A 19460-nucleotide genomic window follows, 5' to 3' on the forward strand; every position below is an offset into this window, starting at 1 on the left:
TTCAGATGATTAGTGATATACCAAACCCAATATGTTCAAAACAATATCCCCGCCCCCCACCTTCCCCCCACAACAGTCTGCTCTTTCCCAGGTTTTCAGTTTGCTAAATGGCAACCGCACCCGTCCAGGTACTGAGGTCAAAGCCTTTGGAGTCATCCTTGACCCTTGTTGTTTACTCACACCTCCCTCCAACCCATTAGCAAATCTTATCAGCTCCACCGGGAAAAACATACGCAGAATCCGACTGCTTGGGCCCCCCCTCTGCCCTCACTCCGCGTTTCCGGTGGGGCCCTCCTTGCCTCGGACCATCAGGGTAGCTTCCTGACCGCTTTCCTGTTCCTGCTCTTGCCTCTCACGCCGCCAGCCCTCTGTCCTGCTCTTTCCTCCACCTGGTAGCCAGAAGGGATCTTTCCGAAAGTCCAATCACGTCATTCTTCTGCTACCATTTCATTCTGGATATAACCCAAATCCTCACCGTTGCCTGCTCTGGGCCCTGGCTGCTTCCCCAAGCTCGCTTTCCATTCTCGGAACACTCCTGTGGTCCCCGCTTCCCTCAAACCTTCCAAGCAAGCTTCCACCCTGTACTGCCGCACGTAACTGCTTCCCTGCCTGGAACATTCCCTCTCATCCCCATATTTGCTTTGGCCGAACCCCGTTTTTCTCCATAATTCTGCTCAGAAGTCACTTTATTTGGAGACACCCTCCCTGACTCCCAGAGACAAAGTAGCACTTTTCCTGTCTGTCCCTTTTTTTCTCCTTCACTAGCACTTGGTACCATCCGAGATATTATATATCTATTTATTTGCTTGTTTGTCTCTGCCTCGCTAGAATAGAAGCCCTGCGAGGGAGATATTGGCTCTTTTGTTCACGACTCTGTCACCAGCCGTTAAGAATAAACACTCAGCAAGTATTGGGTGAATGAATGAAATGGCCAAATTAATATTTTTTTTTCCTGTTTCTTATTTTTTTTTTTTTAATTGACATATGGTTGACATGTAATGTGGTAGTAGTTTCGGGTATACAAGAAACTAAGATCTTAAAAACTAGAACTGCGTGCATAAATATATACACTGTAATTATTATTATTTTTTTAAATAAAAGGCTGTTGTGGAAGGCTTTCAAGGAAATTCTCCCATTTTTGTTTGGATGATGTTTTGATATGTTTCAAGGACATTAAAGCATAGCTGAAAAATAACCTAAAATAGAAACATTCCCAGTGTTTTGTTTTGTTTTGTTTTGTTTTTTTTCTCCTGATGGTGAAGGGAAGAAGCAGTACCCATGACTTCTCAGTTTCTTTGAAATTTAGGGTCCCCTTTGAAATGTGTACTCTGCTGGGCCCTGGGAAGGAGGTGCTGATTGACTCTGTAGAAGGAAGCAACTTTTATGGTCTTGACGGCTGTTTGATGAAAACCTTTGGTGTCTTTAGTTAATCATATGTATTGGTTTAAGTACCATTCTAGAAACGGAATAGAATTTTAAAACCGTACTTGTTAGTGGTAAGATGAAGAAAAAAAGACGACGTAAGTATTTGGAAACGCCAGCTTTTCTTCCATACTCGATTTTTTTTTTTTTTTAGATACAGATTAGGATTTTATAGGATAAAATGTGCTAAGTCCCAGCGAGATGTCCTCGGAGATTGGGTTATCTCCCTGCTGTCGAGGGTGTGTGTGTGACCGTGCTGCACTTTAGTGGACACAGCTGTGTGCCACAGGACGAGGCTTTGGACTTCACCCTGGCTGTCTCCTCCTTGAACTGAGGTCTCTGGAGATCATCTAACTTGATCAGGCACAGAGTCCACTTGTGTAACAAGAGGGACATAGAACAAGAAGCTCTCAAAGATATTTTACACTTCCTAAGCTACTTGCCATAAATTTACATTACCTGCCCCCCCCCCCCCCGCTTTCTTTTCTATGTATGAGAATACGTTTATGTTCTAAAATTGATCTGTTCTACTCTGTGAATTAAGTAGCTGGGCAGTTATGAGAGTCATCATTTTAGGGTTCTTCTTATGAGTCAGAGGAAATTCTGATTGTTAGGATAAAGGATTAAACAATCGGCTCATTTCCTTGAGGCAAAAGTACCTTGTTTTCGTCATTCACATTTGGTTTTCATGAGCATTAGCATAGAAGCCTTCTCCTTTAAGTTTTTATTGTTGTTTTCTTTATGTGTTTCTCATGATATTTTCCCATCTAGCTTTGATTGCTGAATATTTTCCGTTTCTTATGCGATTATTTTGAGCTTTCTTACTTTTCCATCTACTTTCCAAGGTATTAAGTTACCAAAGCATTTTCATGTTACATCTCTACTGTGTTACTTTGATTCAATAAAGGAGGCTTTTTATTTAAACTTGATCTGATTTTGTTTTGATTCTTGAATAGTATCATTTGAAATTACCTTTAGTGCCTTTTGGTATCAGATTAGGTTAACTTGTTTTCATTCGACACGCAGTTCATTGAGTTGGAAATACTCTTGATGTCTCCTGCTCGGTTCACTGCAAGGTTTTCTTTGATCTCTGTGTTTGTCTTCCACACACTTGTCTGCAACGTGTATTTGCCTCCCGGTACGACTTTGTATTGCTTTGGTTTCCCCTAACTCGCAGTGTTCTGTGGTGCTGGTGTTCCTGTGTGTTTGCAGTCTTGCCCAGTGTCTACCCTTCTCAGTTTGAACTCATGTTTCATTTTGCTTCAGGTATTTTATGTGCTTCTGTTTCCCTTGAGAGCGTACAAGGGTGTGGGGCTGCGACAGGGAAAGAAAGACAGATGTACTTTTTAAAATGGACATTTGTGGTTTTCCAGCCTTGTGAACTTTTTCAGTTCTGTTGCGAAGGAGTCTTGGTGGGATGACCTTGTCCTGCCTTCACTGATGGAAAACAAGCTTCTGAATTCTGTGGCCGCCCTGTCTGGGCTGTGCTTATTATAGCATTCTAGCCCGTGTCCTACGCCCTCTTGTGAGAGATGCTTCGGCACATTCTGGAACTCTCAGTAGATTGTCTGTAGGTGTACCAAGAGGGCAGTGCACCAATTAGGGAGCCGATTGTCCTAAACCTGTGCGTGTGTTCAAGGCACCCATAACTCCATCTGTTTATCCACAAAACATTTATCTCCTACGTGTGGGAGACGCTAGAAACCGAAAAATTAAAGGTCTAGTTGTTACCCTCGAATAACTCACATTCGGACGAGAGAGCCAGATGCATAAAGCCATTGTATCCAGGAAGGCGTTGTGATGGACTGACACAGAGAGTTGGAATCAGCCAGGTGGGGACACGGGAAAGGAGTGTTTGGGGCCGAAAAGTAGCTTATGAGCATATGGGAAACTTGGGGTGCTCTGGCATGTCTTAAGCCCAGGGGCTGTGTGTCTAGGAAACGGGTTGAAGACCAGACCAGAGTGTGGGGAGTGCCAAGCCACAGCCTCCTCAGGGACAGGGTGCAAGTGAATATTATTTGTGGGCCCTCTCCTTGGGCTCTATCCAGCAGGAGACTTGGAGGCTACGTAGAGGACCCGTTCTCTAGGCTGGTAGGTGATTGAATCTGTGGCTTGGAAGTTTAATCCCCTCTAGGAGCTTATCTACGGATCTAGTCTGCATTGGATGATTTAGATCCTACCAAGAGAACCGACTTCTTGGGCATCCCATGACCAGAAGGCCTTCTTCACAGTCTTGTAGAGGGGCTCATGGTGTAGAGACAGCAGTGTGGATTTTTATTTCAGACGTCACAGTGTCTCTTATTGTTGATATTCAGCATCGACGTAGGAGAGCAGAAACTCCAAATTCATAGCATCTTCCTACTCTCACGACTTCCAGACTCCAGACAAAATAGCCTACTGCTGGCTGCTTCGTAGGCGTATCAAATCCTACGTGTGGAACCGGTGTCTAATTTCCTATCTTCCCACACAAGCAAACAAACATCTGTTCTTGTCTTTGTTCACCATCTCAGCTGGTGACGCAATCATTCACAACACTAGACCAACAATACCCGTGACGTCCTCATTACCTTTCTTCCTCTCCCACTTCGTATTCAATCCGTCTGTAAACCTGTTGACTCTGTTCACTACAGATCTGTCCCAAATCTATCCCCTCCTTGCTAGTCGCGGTACATCCTGAGCAAATCCCATCCCGGCTCCTGGAGCTCTCCGAAATAGGCTCCTGATCTTTATAATTTCATTTTTGCCTCTCTCCGAGCTGACCTCTGCCCAGTGGCCAATGATCCTTTAAAACCCTGCATCAGATCACATACATGCTTGCTCAGAATTCTCCAATAGCTCCAATCACACTTCAACTAAAAACCAAGATCCGTAGACTACAAGGTGTTGCACGGTCTGGTACTTCCTTGGTCATGTCTCCAGTTTCCTTTTCTGCCAGACTGTCTGCTCCAGCCACACAGACCTCCCGGCGTTAGGTGTCCTCTCACCGTGGGCTCTTTGCAATCACTGGTCCCTTTGCCTGGAACACTCCCAAGTGTTTTGAGGTGCTTTGTGGCTTGCCTCCCTTGGTTCAGGTCTCTGATTAAATGTCAGCTCATCAGAAACGCTTTCCTTGACCACTCTACCTGGAAAACTCTCAATCTACGTACACCCATAAGTCTCTATCCCTTTACCCTGCTTTATTTTTCTCTGTAACTCTTCTTTTAAGCTTTATTGATAAACAAAATTTGCACGTATTTAATATCAAAATTTTGATGAGTTTGGACATATGCATATACCCATGATACCATCACCACAATCGAGATACTAAACATATCCACCATCTCTAAAAATTTCCTTGTGTTCTTGTGTGTGTGTGTGTGTGTGTGTGTGTGTGTGTGTGTGTTTGGTGTGTGTGTGTGTATGATTGATAAGAACACTTAACATGAGAACTATCCTCTTAACATCTTTTCCAGCGCACAATACAGTATTTTTTTTAATTCTTTTACTATTTACCTAACTTTATATTCATGCGTTTGTATATTAGATAATTTGTATATTACATTTTATCTTTTTTTATATAATTTATTGTCAAATTGGTTTCCATACAACATATACAGTATTGTTAACTAGAGGTACTATGTTGTACGGCAGATCTCAGAAGCTTTATACTCAGTGAGCAACAATTTCCCATTTTCCTCTACCTCTGCCCTTGGCAACTGTCATTCTGTTTTCTGCTTTATGAATTTGACTATTTTGGATACCTCGTATAAGTAGAATCGTGTCCTATCATTGGCTTGTTTCACTCAGTATAATGTTCTCTAGGTTCATCCATGTTGTCACAAATGGTAGGATTTCTTTCTTTTTCAAGACCGAGTGATATTCCCTCATATGTATATATCATTTCCTTCATCCATTCATCTGTCAATGGTCATTTGGGCTATGTTCATTTCTTGGCTATTGTGAACAGTGCTGCAGTGAGCCAGGAGCCACAGATATCTCTTGCAGATCAGGTACATGCAGATCAAAACCACAATGTGACATGATGTCATATCTGTTAGGATGGCTATTGGCCAAAAACAAACAAACAGACAGACAAAAAACTCAAACAAACAAAAGAAGATAAATGTTGGCGAGGATGTGGAGAAATTGGAACCCGTATACTTTGTTGGTGGCAATGTAGAATGGTACAGCCACCATGGAAGACAGCGTGGAGGTTCCTCAAAAAATTAAAAATAGAATTTCAATATGATCTAGCAATTCTGTTTCTGGGTACATAGCTATCATCCTTTTTATCATCTGATACTGTATTGCATTATGTATTAACTAATTATGTCTCCCCCAGAGTATAAACTCTATTAGAACAGAATCGTTCTGCCTGCTTTGTTCTCTAGTCTGTAACTACATCTAGAAAAGTACCAACAAAACAGACACTTAATATTGTTGACACATAAACACATTCAAGTTAAAGTTTGATCTGAAATACAAAGAGACCGCTTTGTTACATGTGCTAAATCACTAAAACTTGGTATCAGTCTTTAATTTATTAAATCTAATTAGAGCTAATATGGCTGAGGATAACAGTGCAATAATAGCCTTTTTACTTTTACTTCTTTATTTTTTTAAGCCGTAACGGAAGATGTTTCGCTGGACCATAACATGGTAACCTCTATTTTTTATTTTATTTATTTTATTTTTTTTTAATTTTTTTTAACATTTTATTTATTTTTGAGACAGAGAGAGACAGAGCATGAACGGGGGAGGGTCAGAGAGAGGGAGACACAGAATCGGAAACAGGCTCCAGGCTCTGAGCCGTCAGCACAGAGCCCGACACGGGGCTCGAACTCACGGACCGTGAGATCATGACCTGAGCCGAAGTCGGACGCTTAACCGACTGAGCCACCCAGGTGACCCGGTAACCTCTGTTTATTACAAAGCCTGAGTCAGCTGGTGACCTTTCATAACCAAGAAATCAGTAAATTATTCCTACATTAACACTTCTGTTCTCACATAAAGACCTCTCATTTCAATGTTTTATTTCACTTGTCACAACTGTCCTGAGTAAGGACTTCTGAAATTCATACCTCGTATCGCTTCCGTCTCAGTGTATTCTAGTTTATTGTTTGATCATGAACTCCATGGTGGCAGAGAATGAAAGGTGCCATGTAGCTTTGCTTCTTGTACACAGCGCAGGGCCGCGAATGCTCGATGAATAAAGGGTGAACGAGAGGAGACAAAGTGCCAGCACAAGTCGCCCCTGTCCTAGACACAGCAAAGACCCCAGAATGCACCCTGAGTTCCGAAGGATAATAGCCATCATTAAAAGTTAAATTTACCACTAAGCTGAGAACAGAAATAGTAAATGCAGGCACAATACTAAACTATTAGTATATTTTGAAAGTGATGGATATGCATCCAACCAGCGGTGTTTCAAAATCTCCTTTCATAGGAGCAGTGTCCATAATGTCACAATCCTTTGCTCGGTCTCTGCATTAATTTCTCTGTTGATCCTCTTTGTGCATTGAGGATTTACGTTTTCTGCTTTATGAGTGGTAGTCTACCCAAATGCAACATTTGTTTTTGATGGTGAGCATAGTCTTAAAATTAGAAAGCCAGAACTGCTTAGTAGGAAGTACACTCTTGATTTTGAACTCTTCGTATTTTTGTCTTTGTTTAAAATAAAATTTTGTCTTTGTTTAAAATTTCTAGGGAAGCCACTACTTTTGGTTTCTGACTACCGATGGGAAGCTCTAGCCCCCTGAAAAAGTCCAACTCCTTCTTAGCCTGACTTCCGTAAGGAAAATGCCTTCAACAAGAAAATTTCAGTCGCATTATTTCCCTGTATGTGAGAGCTGCTTCCAATCTGAATTTGAGAAGTGCGCGGTATCTGTCAAAAAGTGATGTTTTCCTGTCTTCGTTTAAGTGCAGGAAGATTTAAAGAGTTGATAGCTGAGCTACTTCTGTGGTCAATTTCTGAGATAAATTTCTGTGATGAAACTAATCTATAGGAAAATAAATGAGTCCTTTATAATGTAAAATGCTATTGTCAGCTATTACCTGATCACATGTAGCCATCTAGCTGGTGCCTCTAGCTTGCAAAAAAGCACATATTGTAAACTGGTAGAAACTTTTAGTTCGTTCCTGGAGAAAAAGGTTCAGGATTCTGATTGAATTTGAAGTCCTTAGAGAAAAACTCCTATTGCTGATATCAATAGACTGGGAATGAAAGCAGCGTCACAAGTTTCCTCTTCTGAGTGTGAAGCTGGGAAAAGGATCAAGTCCTAATGAATAGCACTTGTTCCAAGATGCACATGTGTGTTTCATTGATTTGCCAAAATTAAATCAAAGGGTTCCATATGTGTGTGAAGGAGAAACATCTGACGCCGAAAGTAGCAAACAATAAAACATTAGAAATATATTTCCTGCGAAGCCTACTTGATTGGGGAGAAAGAGAAGGTTTGATCATCGGGAAGGAGATAAATGTGGCCATAGCATATGTGTCAAATGAGAAAACTTTGGAAGAGCTTTGTAAATTGTGAAGTGATGTACGTGGAAAGGACAGAATGAGTTTTTCATGTTGAACATCAGCAGTGAAAATGGAAAGAGTAGTTTTGGGTTTTAGGGATCAAATTTAACATCCAAGTTGGATGGCGGACTGAGTAGATACACATATTTGCATATCTGTCTTAGAGATAAAACAGTCACAATGTTACCTTTGTAGTCATGCATTTCCTTTCCTGCCCCGACTTCCTATTTCATGCAGGTGCCCCACATCCTCCCGCCCCAGGCTAGTAGGTCATGGGGATTGGATCCTGACTTTTTACAGGAACTACTTAAAATTTCCACGGGCTGATGCAGCCGGGTGACGTTGTGTTGAGTCTCTGCCTTTTGTTTGGTCATTATCTCCTGTTGCCCAAGCTCACTGTTGTGTGTTTCCTCTCTTGCGGCCAGATTCCCTACTCCTTGCCTATTCTTATTCCAAAAATGTCCCTGATCTGCCCATTCCACATTTTTTCAGACATTCTGCCTTGGATCTTTATCTTACAGCATATGTCTGACCGTTGTGTACTGAACTTGTTTACTAGTCTGTCAGATTCTTACCTAGATCCTGTCAAAATATCTTTAAAATTGCATGCCTTTGATTCCAGGGGCCTGTTCCCCATCTCCCTACTTGACTGTGACTCTTGGTACCTGCCTATTTCTTCAGCCCCAGCCACTTACCTTAAACTGAACCTTGGGCTCCGCAAGGCCCAGACAATCCATTATGTTCATTTGCCCACATTTCCCTGTCTTCAAATCACGTCAGGGACACATTGATTCAGTTTCGTATATGTCTGTTGGTTGAAAAAATACATACTTGCTCATTCAGAAGTGTTCCCAAGCCTGAGATGTGTCTATATATGATATTTAGTGTGCCTTGTCACGAAGGGTGTCTAATATAAAACTGTATTTGGGAACTACTTGTGGACTGATGCTTTTCCCAAGGGTCAGTATTTGAATTGATTAGCGCAAGAATAAACCACATGCCTAGTCTGTTTTAAAGTCTTTAAAAATAGGTTATGTCTATTTATCTAACAGGTATTTATAGACTATCCTCTACAATAGCATAATGAGAATTTCTTTCATTGTTGAATAATGAATCTTTCTGGATGAGACTGACTTACACAATATGGATGGTAGTATTCATTGAGGAAAACTGGGATTTGCTGTGAACTGACCTTTCAGTCATGGCCTAACTTGTGTCGAACACTAGATTCAGTGCCGCGGTTTACCCAAATGGAAACAGCATCCCTGTATCCCTGCTATGCTTAAGTTCTTTATTGCTTTCATCTTATCAAAGAACTGCCCCAAATTATGTATTTCTTGTCAGAAAGTTATAGATATAGACATATATCTATCTATCTATCTCTATATTATCTATATATCTATATCTATATATCTATATACATCTATATCTATATCTGTATCTATCTATCTATATCTATCTATATCTATCTATATATTTATATATCTATATATATATATATATTTCCATACTGTGAATTCCTTTATTTTCTTTTTTGTTTTGTTTTGAGAGATAGCATGCATGTGTGTGCATAGACACAGATACATACCTTATTGATTTTGTGCCACGAGAACATTTTTAAAGACTTTGTAATTTGGGGCGAAAAGCACTTCCTTTTCCCTCAGTGACAATGCTGCTTCTACGTGTGGTTTGTGTTACAGTTACAAGTTGGGGAGTCTCTCCTGGATTAGATAGCTAAAACCGAGAAACAAATCGGAGAAGAAACACACAAGTTGATATTCAAATGTAAATGTACGAGTAAACCGGTTAGATTACTCTGAAGCAAAATAGCAGATATTCCTAACTCTAAATCTCTCTAGTTCTGTTCAAAACACATTGTGTCCTGGTTCCATTCTGCCAGAGAAGATTCACAGACTTATTTTTTCGTGACAAAAACCAGTTAGCTTTGAAATCGCGACCTACTGCTGGCTTGTGAGACTAAGTGTACCTGGCTGATAATGTAAAAAATAGCTTATTTTGTGATTCTTTTTTCCAATATTTAGTGATTTTTTTTTAATGTTTATTTATTTTGGGAGGAAGAGAAAGGGGGGGGGGATGAGTGGGGGAGGGGCAGAGAGAGAGGGAGACACCGAATCCGAAACAGGCTCCAGGCTCTGAGCTGTCAGCACAGAGCCCGATGCGGGGCTCAAACTCAGGAGCCCTGAGATCACGCCCTGAGCTGAAGTTGGATGCTTAACGAACTGAGCCACCCAAGTGCCCCTTTTTCCAATATTTACGAACTGCAGAGCCTTAAAACAATATATTAGAAATTCTTATTTGGGGGCAACTAAGCCAAATATAGAAAAGAAGTGGTAAGATGTAATGCATATATGCATAGCGCTAGAAAGTACATAATCTGGATGTTTCCTTTTGCGATTAATAGGTAAGTAGGAATCTTTAAATATCCGACTTATATTTGGCTAGAGCAACATTGTAAATCTATTATTTGAATTTACAGAAGAAATGGTTAAGCAGTCTTCTGGACTTATTATATTTGCAACTGAATTCTTAGCATGACTGTAGTGCTTGTCGCCATTCTGATGCTGACTTGGGGGAGTAGCAGTGTCCTTGAAGGCAGTGTCCTCCAGAAGGATTTTGAAAATTGTCAGGTGGCATCATGATGGGGGTCTTCCTTGCTCAGTGGGAGAGTGGCTGAAGTCCTATTAGGACGTGTGGCTTAAACCCAGACTTGAAATTATTCATACAGGATAAGGTGACTGAGTGACAATTGTCCTGAGTAAAATAGGATACTATTGGTAAAGGGAAGAAGAAACAAATCTCTCTCTCTCTCTGTCTCTCTCTAACACACACACACACTCCAGAGACTTATCAGATGCCAAAATGAGCCTTAAAAGAAATCTGAAAGCCATTGCTTCAGAGGTAATGCTGTTTTCTATGACTTGAGCTGGATTTTCCAAAAGTGAATGACTCATTCTCACCGTAATTTCTTCCAGCGATGTAACTAGCATCCCATCATCAACCACAGTCACCTAAACTTCCTGTGGAGTTTCTACCCTGAGTCTACCACGGAAAGAGTCCGTGCTAGTGACAGTGGCCTCTGTGAACCCGACGAAGCCGACTTCCACATCTCCCCACGCACCAAACTTCTTTTTCTTTCGCCTTTCCCTCTCTGTAGTCTGCCCCACCGCAGGAGTGAGTGGTCCACTGAGGAGTCTTCCAACTCCACACAAAGCCCTCTATGCTGGAAGCTCCTGTGCTCTCCAGACCACAGCACCCTCTTTCACACTTCTGATTTCACAATGCTTATTTGCACATTGATCTCACACTGTCTTGTCATTTCATCCATATCATTTTGCTGTGGTACAGTCAGACGATAGAGTATAGACTGACTGTCTAGGGTCAGACTGTTGGTATTTAAATATCAGCTCCACGTGGCCCTGATATTTTTTTTTACCAAGTTACTGCACCTCTCTAACCTTCAGATTCTTCATTTGGAAAATGTGGGCATTTTGTCACCTGTAAGGGAATGACGATTTCACCAGCTGATGCGTGTGACCCACTGAGCACAGGGCATGTTGTAGTTGGGGGACCCCAACTGGACTGAGACCAAGGGGGTTCCTGGGGAGCAGGACTTCCTCTGCTACAACTGGGCGAGTCCTGAGCAAACTGAATTAGTCCTCTAACATATAAGCACTTCATCCAATCAAATTTTATTATATTCATAGTGTATGTTCCTTGGAAGGCAGAGTCCTATGTTACATCTTTCCCCCATGGAGTGTCACAGGGACACATACCTAGGTGATTAAATATGTTCCCATGTATTGAATTGTCTTAAAGGGGTTTGCAACACCTTAGAGTAATAACATTTATCTGAGAATAGAAATGAAAACAAAGATGATATCGGAGTCTAGAAGGAGAAAATTGTAGGAACCTAGCACTGGCTTGGGGGATGATTTTTGAATCTGTAAAGACATTTTTTGGCTGCACAGCCCCCTTTCTCTCTGAGGTCCTGTTCTGGTCAGCCTCACAGAAGCGGGGTCGGCTTCCATTGGTTCGCCCTCCCTAGGTGGTGCCTCCTGGTGCTTGCCTTACTGGAACAGCTGGATTCTTGGATTCTTCTGCAGGGAGCTTCCTCTCACTAAGATTTCTTCTGACGGTCTCTGGTTGCTTCTCGTGTCTGGGGCTAAACATTCGCCTCCACAAATACAAACAAGTCACGGAGGGGGAGATGTGTATTTTCTTTAGCCTGTTCCCCCTGCTGTCACAGAATACCACAGACCAGATAGCTTACGAACAACAGAAATCCGTCTCCCCCACTTCTGGAGGCTGGGCCTCTGAGATCAGGGAGCCAGCACAGTTGAGTTCGGCGAGGGCCCTTTTCCCAGGTTGCAGACTGGTATCTTCTGGTACCCTCACCTGATGGAAAGAGAGCTGGCTACTCTCTGGCCTCTCTTGAGGGCACGAATCCTATTCTAGAGGCTCTGCTCTCATGTCCCAGATCACCTCCCAAAGTCCCCACCTCCCAATACCATCACCTTGGGGGTTTGGATTTCAGCATATGAATCTTGGAAGCAGCCAACACAAATACTCTGTCGGTTTCAGGGGGAGAGGGCGAATTTAGGAATCGCGTAAATAGGGTCACGTGAGCCTCTAAATTTGTGTCGGGTTGGGGAGAAAGCTGATAGATAGCTCAGTGGTTCTTCACTGTGGCTGCCCACGTAAATCACTTGGAATCCTTGAAAAAATAAGACAGCGACGGTTAGTCCCTTCACTCCCACCCCACAGATTCTGATTTAACTGGTCTGGGGGATCTGGACATAACATGGTTTTAAAAGATTGCAGGTGAATTCAGTACGCGGCCAGAATGGAAACCCACCCACCGAGTAACTGATTCCCTCTCTGTCTCTGTTCCCTTTTCTTTCCCACAACGTTCTGGCCTGGCCAGAGCTGGAAATTTAGCATAGGAAATAGCAATGGTTGCTTTTATTTTTACATATGATTTCCAAAGTTTGAGCACTTGTTTTGTATCCCAGTGATGATGATGCTTGTCTTTAAAACTTGGTGATTTTAACTCAGTTGTAGGTTAGCTCACTTTTATGTTAAAGTCTGTTGATTCATAGCTTATTATGCCGTAAGCCGGTTTCTTAGGTACTTGTCTATTTACAGCTTATAATTAAAAACCAACAAACAAAAACCTGGAGGCAATCTGGCTTGTTTCTGTCTTCTGCAGGGATGGGACAGAATTTTCTAGAGTGCTTAGAATTCTGTCAGATTAAAAAAAAGCATCTTGCTGCTGCATTCAGCATAAATGTTGTGGATTTAGCGCTCACTTGGGGCTTGTGGAGAGAATCAGATGCCAGGAAGAAGTGAGGCTCTGAATTGGAACCCTTGATGGCACCTGTAAATGCTCCTTGAGCAAAAAGGTCCACATCGTGGGCCTATTTTATTACCAGTCAGCTCAGCCACCTTGCTCATGGCCAAGATGAGATCTGATGAGGTTCTGGCTCCTTATTTAATACTTACTTCAAGGCCAGCAGTATCTTCATGCTTTCTCACTTACGGTCATCATTCATTTTAGCAACTCCCCTGTGGTTGCCCAAATCGAAATTCTTTATTCTGAAAACAAAAACATCCCACGATTCTCTAAGTTCTTTGATACACAGTAGGTGATAAAACTGTAGTCAGCTGTTAAGAAAATAGGACGGTAATGTGATTGTATCCTCTATTCTTGATTGCAAACCTTCTGAAGGGTGATTTTCTCCTTATTCTGAATGTTTTTTTTTAAAGTAAGCCTATGAGAAACACTCCCAAATTATTTTCTTTGCTTATGTTATGTTTACGGTTAGCCAGCTGTTACAGACTAAAGGCTTGTGTCCCTCCCCAGTTCACATGTCAAAATCCTAATCCTCAAAATGATGGTAGTAGGAGGTATGGCCTTTAAGAGGTGACTAGGTCATGAGGGTGGATTTAGTGGCCCAGAGGGCTCCCTCAGCCCCTCTGCCATTCGAGGGCTCAGCTGAAGGAAGTAGTTTATCTATGAACCAGGAAATGGATCCTCATCAGACTCTGAATCTGCCAGTGTCTTTTTTCTTAATTTTTTTAAAAAATGTTTTTATTTATTATTGAGAGACAGAGAGATACAGAACATGAGCAGGGGAGGGGCCGAGAGATGGAGAGACACAGAATCGGAAGCAGGCTCCGGGCTCCGAGCTGTCAGCACAGCGCCCGAGGCGGGGCTCGAACTCACAAACTGCGAGATCATGACCTGAGCCGAAGTCGGACGCTTAACCGACTGAGCCACCCAGGCGCCCCTGAGTCTGCCGGTGTCTTGATCTTGGACTTCCTAGTCTCCAGAACAGTGAGAAATAACATTTGTTGTTTAAGCCATCCAGTCTATGGTATTTTTTTGTATACCAGCCCTAATGGGCTAAGGCACCATTCTTATTTTTGTGTGTGGTGTTTGGCCATCTACTATTATGCTATTGTCATGGTGAGGCTTTCTGAACGTCTCCCCCACAGTGGGCTGGCCTCCTTTTGAATATTCTTCCCCTTTTATTATGGGTGCATATCCTTGGTTCATTTACTCTACTGCGCATGTTTACGTGTATTTCCTCATTTTTGCAGCTTCAGATTTGCGAAGTTTCCAAAACATGTTTCCTCTTCCATTCTCACCCTCTGTTTTATGATCTTTGTGTCTGCGTGCTTCTTTATCTTGGCTTTATCTCCTTCCGTGATAAGGAGAAACGTTAAATAGAAAATATTAGTATTGGCTGTTTGTGGAAGAACTTTACGGTGCACGAGAGGAGAGATTTTGGTTTTCTAAATACTATGAGACATTCCAAATAGAGCCTGAAATCCTTAAAGCTTGAGTCAGCTTCCAGACCTCTGGTCAATAAATCTTACCAGTGTGAAATGAAAATTGAATCACATTTGTGTGTTTGCTGTTGCCTTAGGATAACGAAACTATTGTTTTTTGACTCTTACGCCATTGTAATAAAAAACTCTTCAACTTCAAGACTCTTGAATTGGAAGACTGTCATGGTACCTTCGCCATTATCCATATGTATCAGTGCCGGTGGAATCTGACCCCTGGTTGAAGGAAGAGGGCACTATATGTCTTTCTCTGATAAAAAGGCCAGGTTTGTGGCGAAATTAGCCTAAGATCTTGCTTTTGCAAAACCTTTGGAGTTCCGTATTTTCATGGAAGAGTGTCACACACACACAGACTAGCTATCTTCCACCCAAATTCTTAATAAACCCAATTTCCAAAGCCATTGTTTTAAATCTCCTATTGCTGATTTTATCTACAGTACATACAAAAGAAATCACTTACCAAAACAATAAAGAAAAGCAATGTCTGTGCCTCTTTTTAGATTGGCATGTGCTTTTAGTAAGTTGATTCCTCTGGGCTCTCAGTTATGTTTTTCATAGCTCTAATAGGAGCTTCCTAAAAACTCTTTTATTGTATCAGGTATAAGGTAGATAACAAGGTTTGATAGCCCTCGAGGAACGTGCATTAAGTAATGCAGCTGGAGAGGGAAATGGAAAGAATCGATAAAGGCATGAGGAGAAACCGTAAGAACAAGATAGATTATGTTTACCCCAAGGTTCCTCCTTCTAAACTCTCCCCTGTTCTCTCCAACCCACACAGATTTAGGGCAAATACATCACTTTCTTCTCTTGCTATATTTGACAGTGGCTACAGGTTCTCTTTGAAGGTCAGGTTTGAGCAGTGGAACAGGCATGAATACACTTGGTTTTTAAAAGCCAAAATTCGAGAACGCTGTTCAACGACACTCTTGAACTGTCAGTCCTGGGATTATGACGTACAAATTATATAAACATAAACACATTACAGCATACGAGACAGCATGTTTAAAAATATTTCTCATCATTGTCTTTTCCTAGTGGTTTTCCCCCAAAATATTTTAAGATGGTTTTGGTTAACTCTGCACATCAGAAGGTGAAGGTCGATTTGATAGTGTAACAAAGGATAAAAGTTTTTTTTTTTTTTAATTCTAAGCAAGTTTATAGGAGTTTTATATTTAACTTTTAGAATTTACTAATAGATTAAAATAATAATTTATAAAGCACTGACTTGTTTAAAATTTTTTTTATTTTTACATTTATTTATTCTTGAGAGACAGACAGAGCACAAGTGGGGGAGGGGCAGAGAGAAAATGAGACACAGGATTGGAAGCAGGCTTCGGGTTCCGAGCTGTCAGCACAGAGCCAGATGCGGGGCTCAAACTCATAAACCGTGAGAGCATGACCTGAGCCGAAGTCGGACGCCCAACCGACTGAACCACCCAGGTGACTCAGCACTGATTTGTTTCAATGGCTAAAAACCAGTCACGGCTGCCAGTCTGGGGGTACAATTGGTGCCCTTGACTTACATATTTAACTGGAAATGCCCTAAGTATTCTGAGCCATGTCTTCAGCTCGGCAAAGGACAGACGTCCAGGGTCACTATTGCTTGGGGAGAGCAATTGTTTTTGTCACTCCTCTCCTTTCATGCCTGGCATGCCTTGAACGTAGTGGATGGTGAGAGTTGTTAAAATTTATGGAGGCTTACTAAGTGACAGGCAACGTAGTAAGCCCTGGGCACACATGAACTCACTCAGTCAATATTTGCTGAGTATCGAGGGAGTAAAGAAATGAATGGGCAGGGCATCCAACACACAGAAAAGGCTCTTCTCCTCAGCTGATTAAGTGGACTTAGATATTTTTAGGGATTTCATTATTTTTTCTTCATGAGTGAATTTTGACGATATGCCTGACTTCCTCTTGACATTAAATATTTAAATTGAGCTGCTAATGTTAAGAAGTGCGATGTTCTCAAGTATTTGATATTTAATGCTTTAATAACTTCAGAATGTTCTACAATCCAAGTAGAGGTCTTGGCAGCTTCTCTCGGCAGCTTCTCTTTGTCTCTTTGAACATCGAGAGAATAAATAAACATGATCTGTAGCCACACTGTAATATGAATTAATTCAAGAACTTTTTAAAAATTTCCATTCAACCTAATATCACTATTATCTGGAGAACACATTAATGATTTGTAATTTTCTGATGATTCAACTTCTTTAAAGTCTGACGTTCTCATACATCGTTAGACTGCACGTGCCACTTATAAAATATTAATTATTTATAGTACCCAAGAATTATATCTGCTTTATTCTTTTATTATAAAAACTGTCCTAAATCAATCAACCTAGGGTAATTACTTTACATACTCAACCCAGTTGAGCAAAAATGGCAACCTATTATGGATTTTTATAGCACATGTATAAGTCTTACTAATGTATCGTATGATCATTCAAGATACAACGAAGGGCGTGCTACTAAAATACTCTGATTCATAGCCAGCCCCATGTTTCTGATTACAAATAATTAAATATACTTAGAAACACACACTCAAGCATCCACCTACTGAGTTTGTGGGGTTTGTATCTAGTTTCTCTGTTGGTTTCTCTAGAATTCAGTGTTCTTCAAAACAGGAATGATGTCTTTTGAATGTCCCAATTAGTGATAAGAAGAGCACACAGTGAGTGAATGTTATGTTACTATTTTCTTTTCTTTTGCTTTTTTTTTTTTTTTGACATAGAAGGATGTTTATGAAATTCTTTACATGGTTTGATTTGTTAGGCTTTTGTAACATATTCGGCCGACTTATTTAGTCTTGACTTACAGGCAAAATAAAATGGAGAATTTATATATTCTAAATAAAGTCTTCTTTTAGGGGGATAGACTCATTATTAACTGCTAAGCTAACCATATGCTATATTTACCAGCTTTGTAAACTTGTATTCAGCTGTATGTCTTGAAATATTGAGAGCATCCGTTATTTCTGTGAAAACATTTATACTCTATCATTGGTTTGCCAATCGGATTAAATTTCTAAAAATTTCTTATTTAAAAAAAATTTCTAAGTTTATTTATTTATTTATTTTGTGAAAGACAGAGAGTGTGGGAGAGGGGCACAGAGAGAGGGGGACAGAAGATCCAAGCGGGCTCTGCGCTGACAGCAGTGAGCCCGATGCGGGGCTTGAACTCACGAACTGCGAGATCATGACCTGAGCCGAAGTCGGACGCTTAACTGAGCCACCCAGGCGCCCCCAACATTTCTTCTTCTTCTTCTTTTTTTTTTTTTATTTTAGAAACTGTCTAGGGGGATTACATAGCTCAGTAAAAATGAGATTTTGTTAAAAGGTTATGGGAAATTTTTGTTTTGTACTCGTGTTGTTTGCACGGAGCATCTGCAGTCGAGTAACACAAATATTTCTAGAACATATTTTCACCGCGTGTTAAACTGATTCCCTCTGTCTGTGCTTAGTGGCCGAAATGTGTGGTAATCTAGAGATCACTATTAACATTACTACCCCAATTGCACAAGACACTGGACATGGCATTTTGTTTCAGAGGATTCTAGCAGAGCATGACGTCACTTGAGGACTTGGGAGGGGTATTTTGAGACTCGCTTTGAGGCATCTGTGTGTGTGTGTTTAATGTGCAGCACCTGTCCTTCCTGGAGCCTATCAGCAAAGCCATTCTCAAGGCTATGGGTACATGCACCAGACCAGCCTGTCATCCGTGAGGTCAATGCAGCACTCACCAAATCTAGTAAGTATCAGTTTGAAGTGTTTGTTCTTCCCTGTTCTTCCCGTTTTGTCTCCAAAATAGAAATACATATGGAATTGATTTGCATGGAATATTTTCCATTTTCACATAAAGGGTAAATGCTGACCTTGCTGTTTGTACCCTTTCGAAGAAAGCAAAAGACTTACAGAGGTAAACCACTGAGAAAGGAAAGCATGATGTGGAAACATGTAACCAGTAAAACATAGAAAGACTCTACCGGAACGATATCCTGATTGTGACCTCATGATGGGCGTTAGCCAACTGTCATCTTCCTTCAGGTCGAGAAAGCACAAATATCAGGTCACATTAATCCAAATGGCCAGCAATCCAAATGGCCACTACAGCCCACGTGACATGGCCAGCGTACGTCTTCGAAACCTCCCGTTGGAAGTCTTGAAGTACTTCCCGATTGCTTCGCTAAATGTGAAGTTTGGAAGCACTGTTCAAGGTCATCTCGTCACATGGGCATCTTGTGCTAAATTCTCCCCACCCTCCGGACACAGTAGCTTAACCTTAGCGCCAACAAGCGGTCCTTCTGAGCAGTTGGAATTCACCTTTACCAGCTCTGACCTTCTTTGTGTCTCAGCCAGTTTCCTCAGTCCCTGAATTCACTGAATTTTGAGATTTTCCAACGTTCACATTAACTAAATCCTTGGTCTGTAGTGAAAACAAACGTGGTGAAACTAAATTTATATTCTGGATACGAACCACGCGGAAGACGTGTGATGTGCGGAGATCTTCTCCCAGTTGGTACATTCCTTTTTGTTTTGTTGGTGGTTTTCTTTGCTGCACAGGAACGTTTTAGTTCGATGTGGTCCCACACGGTTATCTTTGCTTTTGGTATCAATTCCAGATAACCATTTCCAAGACCAAGGTCAAGAAGCTTCCTGCCTAT

General features: G+C 41.3%; 1 protein-coding gene across 1 annotated transcript in view; it reads left to right on the plus strand.

Annotated features, from left to right (window-relative positions):
• Window positions 1-19460, plus strand: part of NEBL (nebulette) — a 116989-nt gene that overhangs the window by 91208 nt on the left and 6321 nt on the right. The window contains 1 exon segment of the mRNA XM_040451267.1: window positions 18441-18547. Within this exon segment, the coding sequence (XP_040307201.1) occupies window positions 18441-18547 (107 nt within the window).

This window comes from Herpailurus yagouaroundi, unplaced genomic scaffold (assembly GCF_014898765.1).
Source record: "Herpailurus yagouaroundi ecotype Mexico unplaced genomic scaffold, PumYag 203, whole genome shotgun sequence".
In the NCBI taxonomy this organism is placed as follows: domain Eukaryota; kingdom Metazoa; phylum Chordata; class Mammalia; order Carnivora; family Felidae; genus Herpailurus; species Herpailurus yagouaroundi.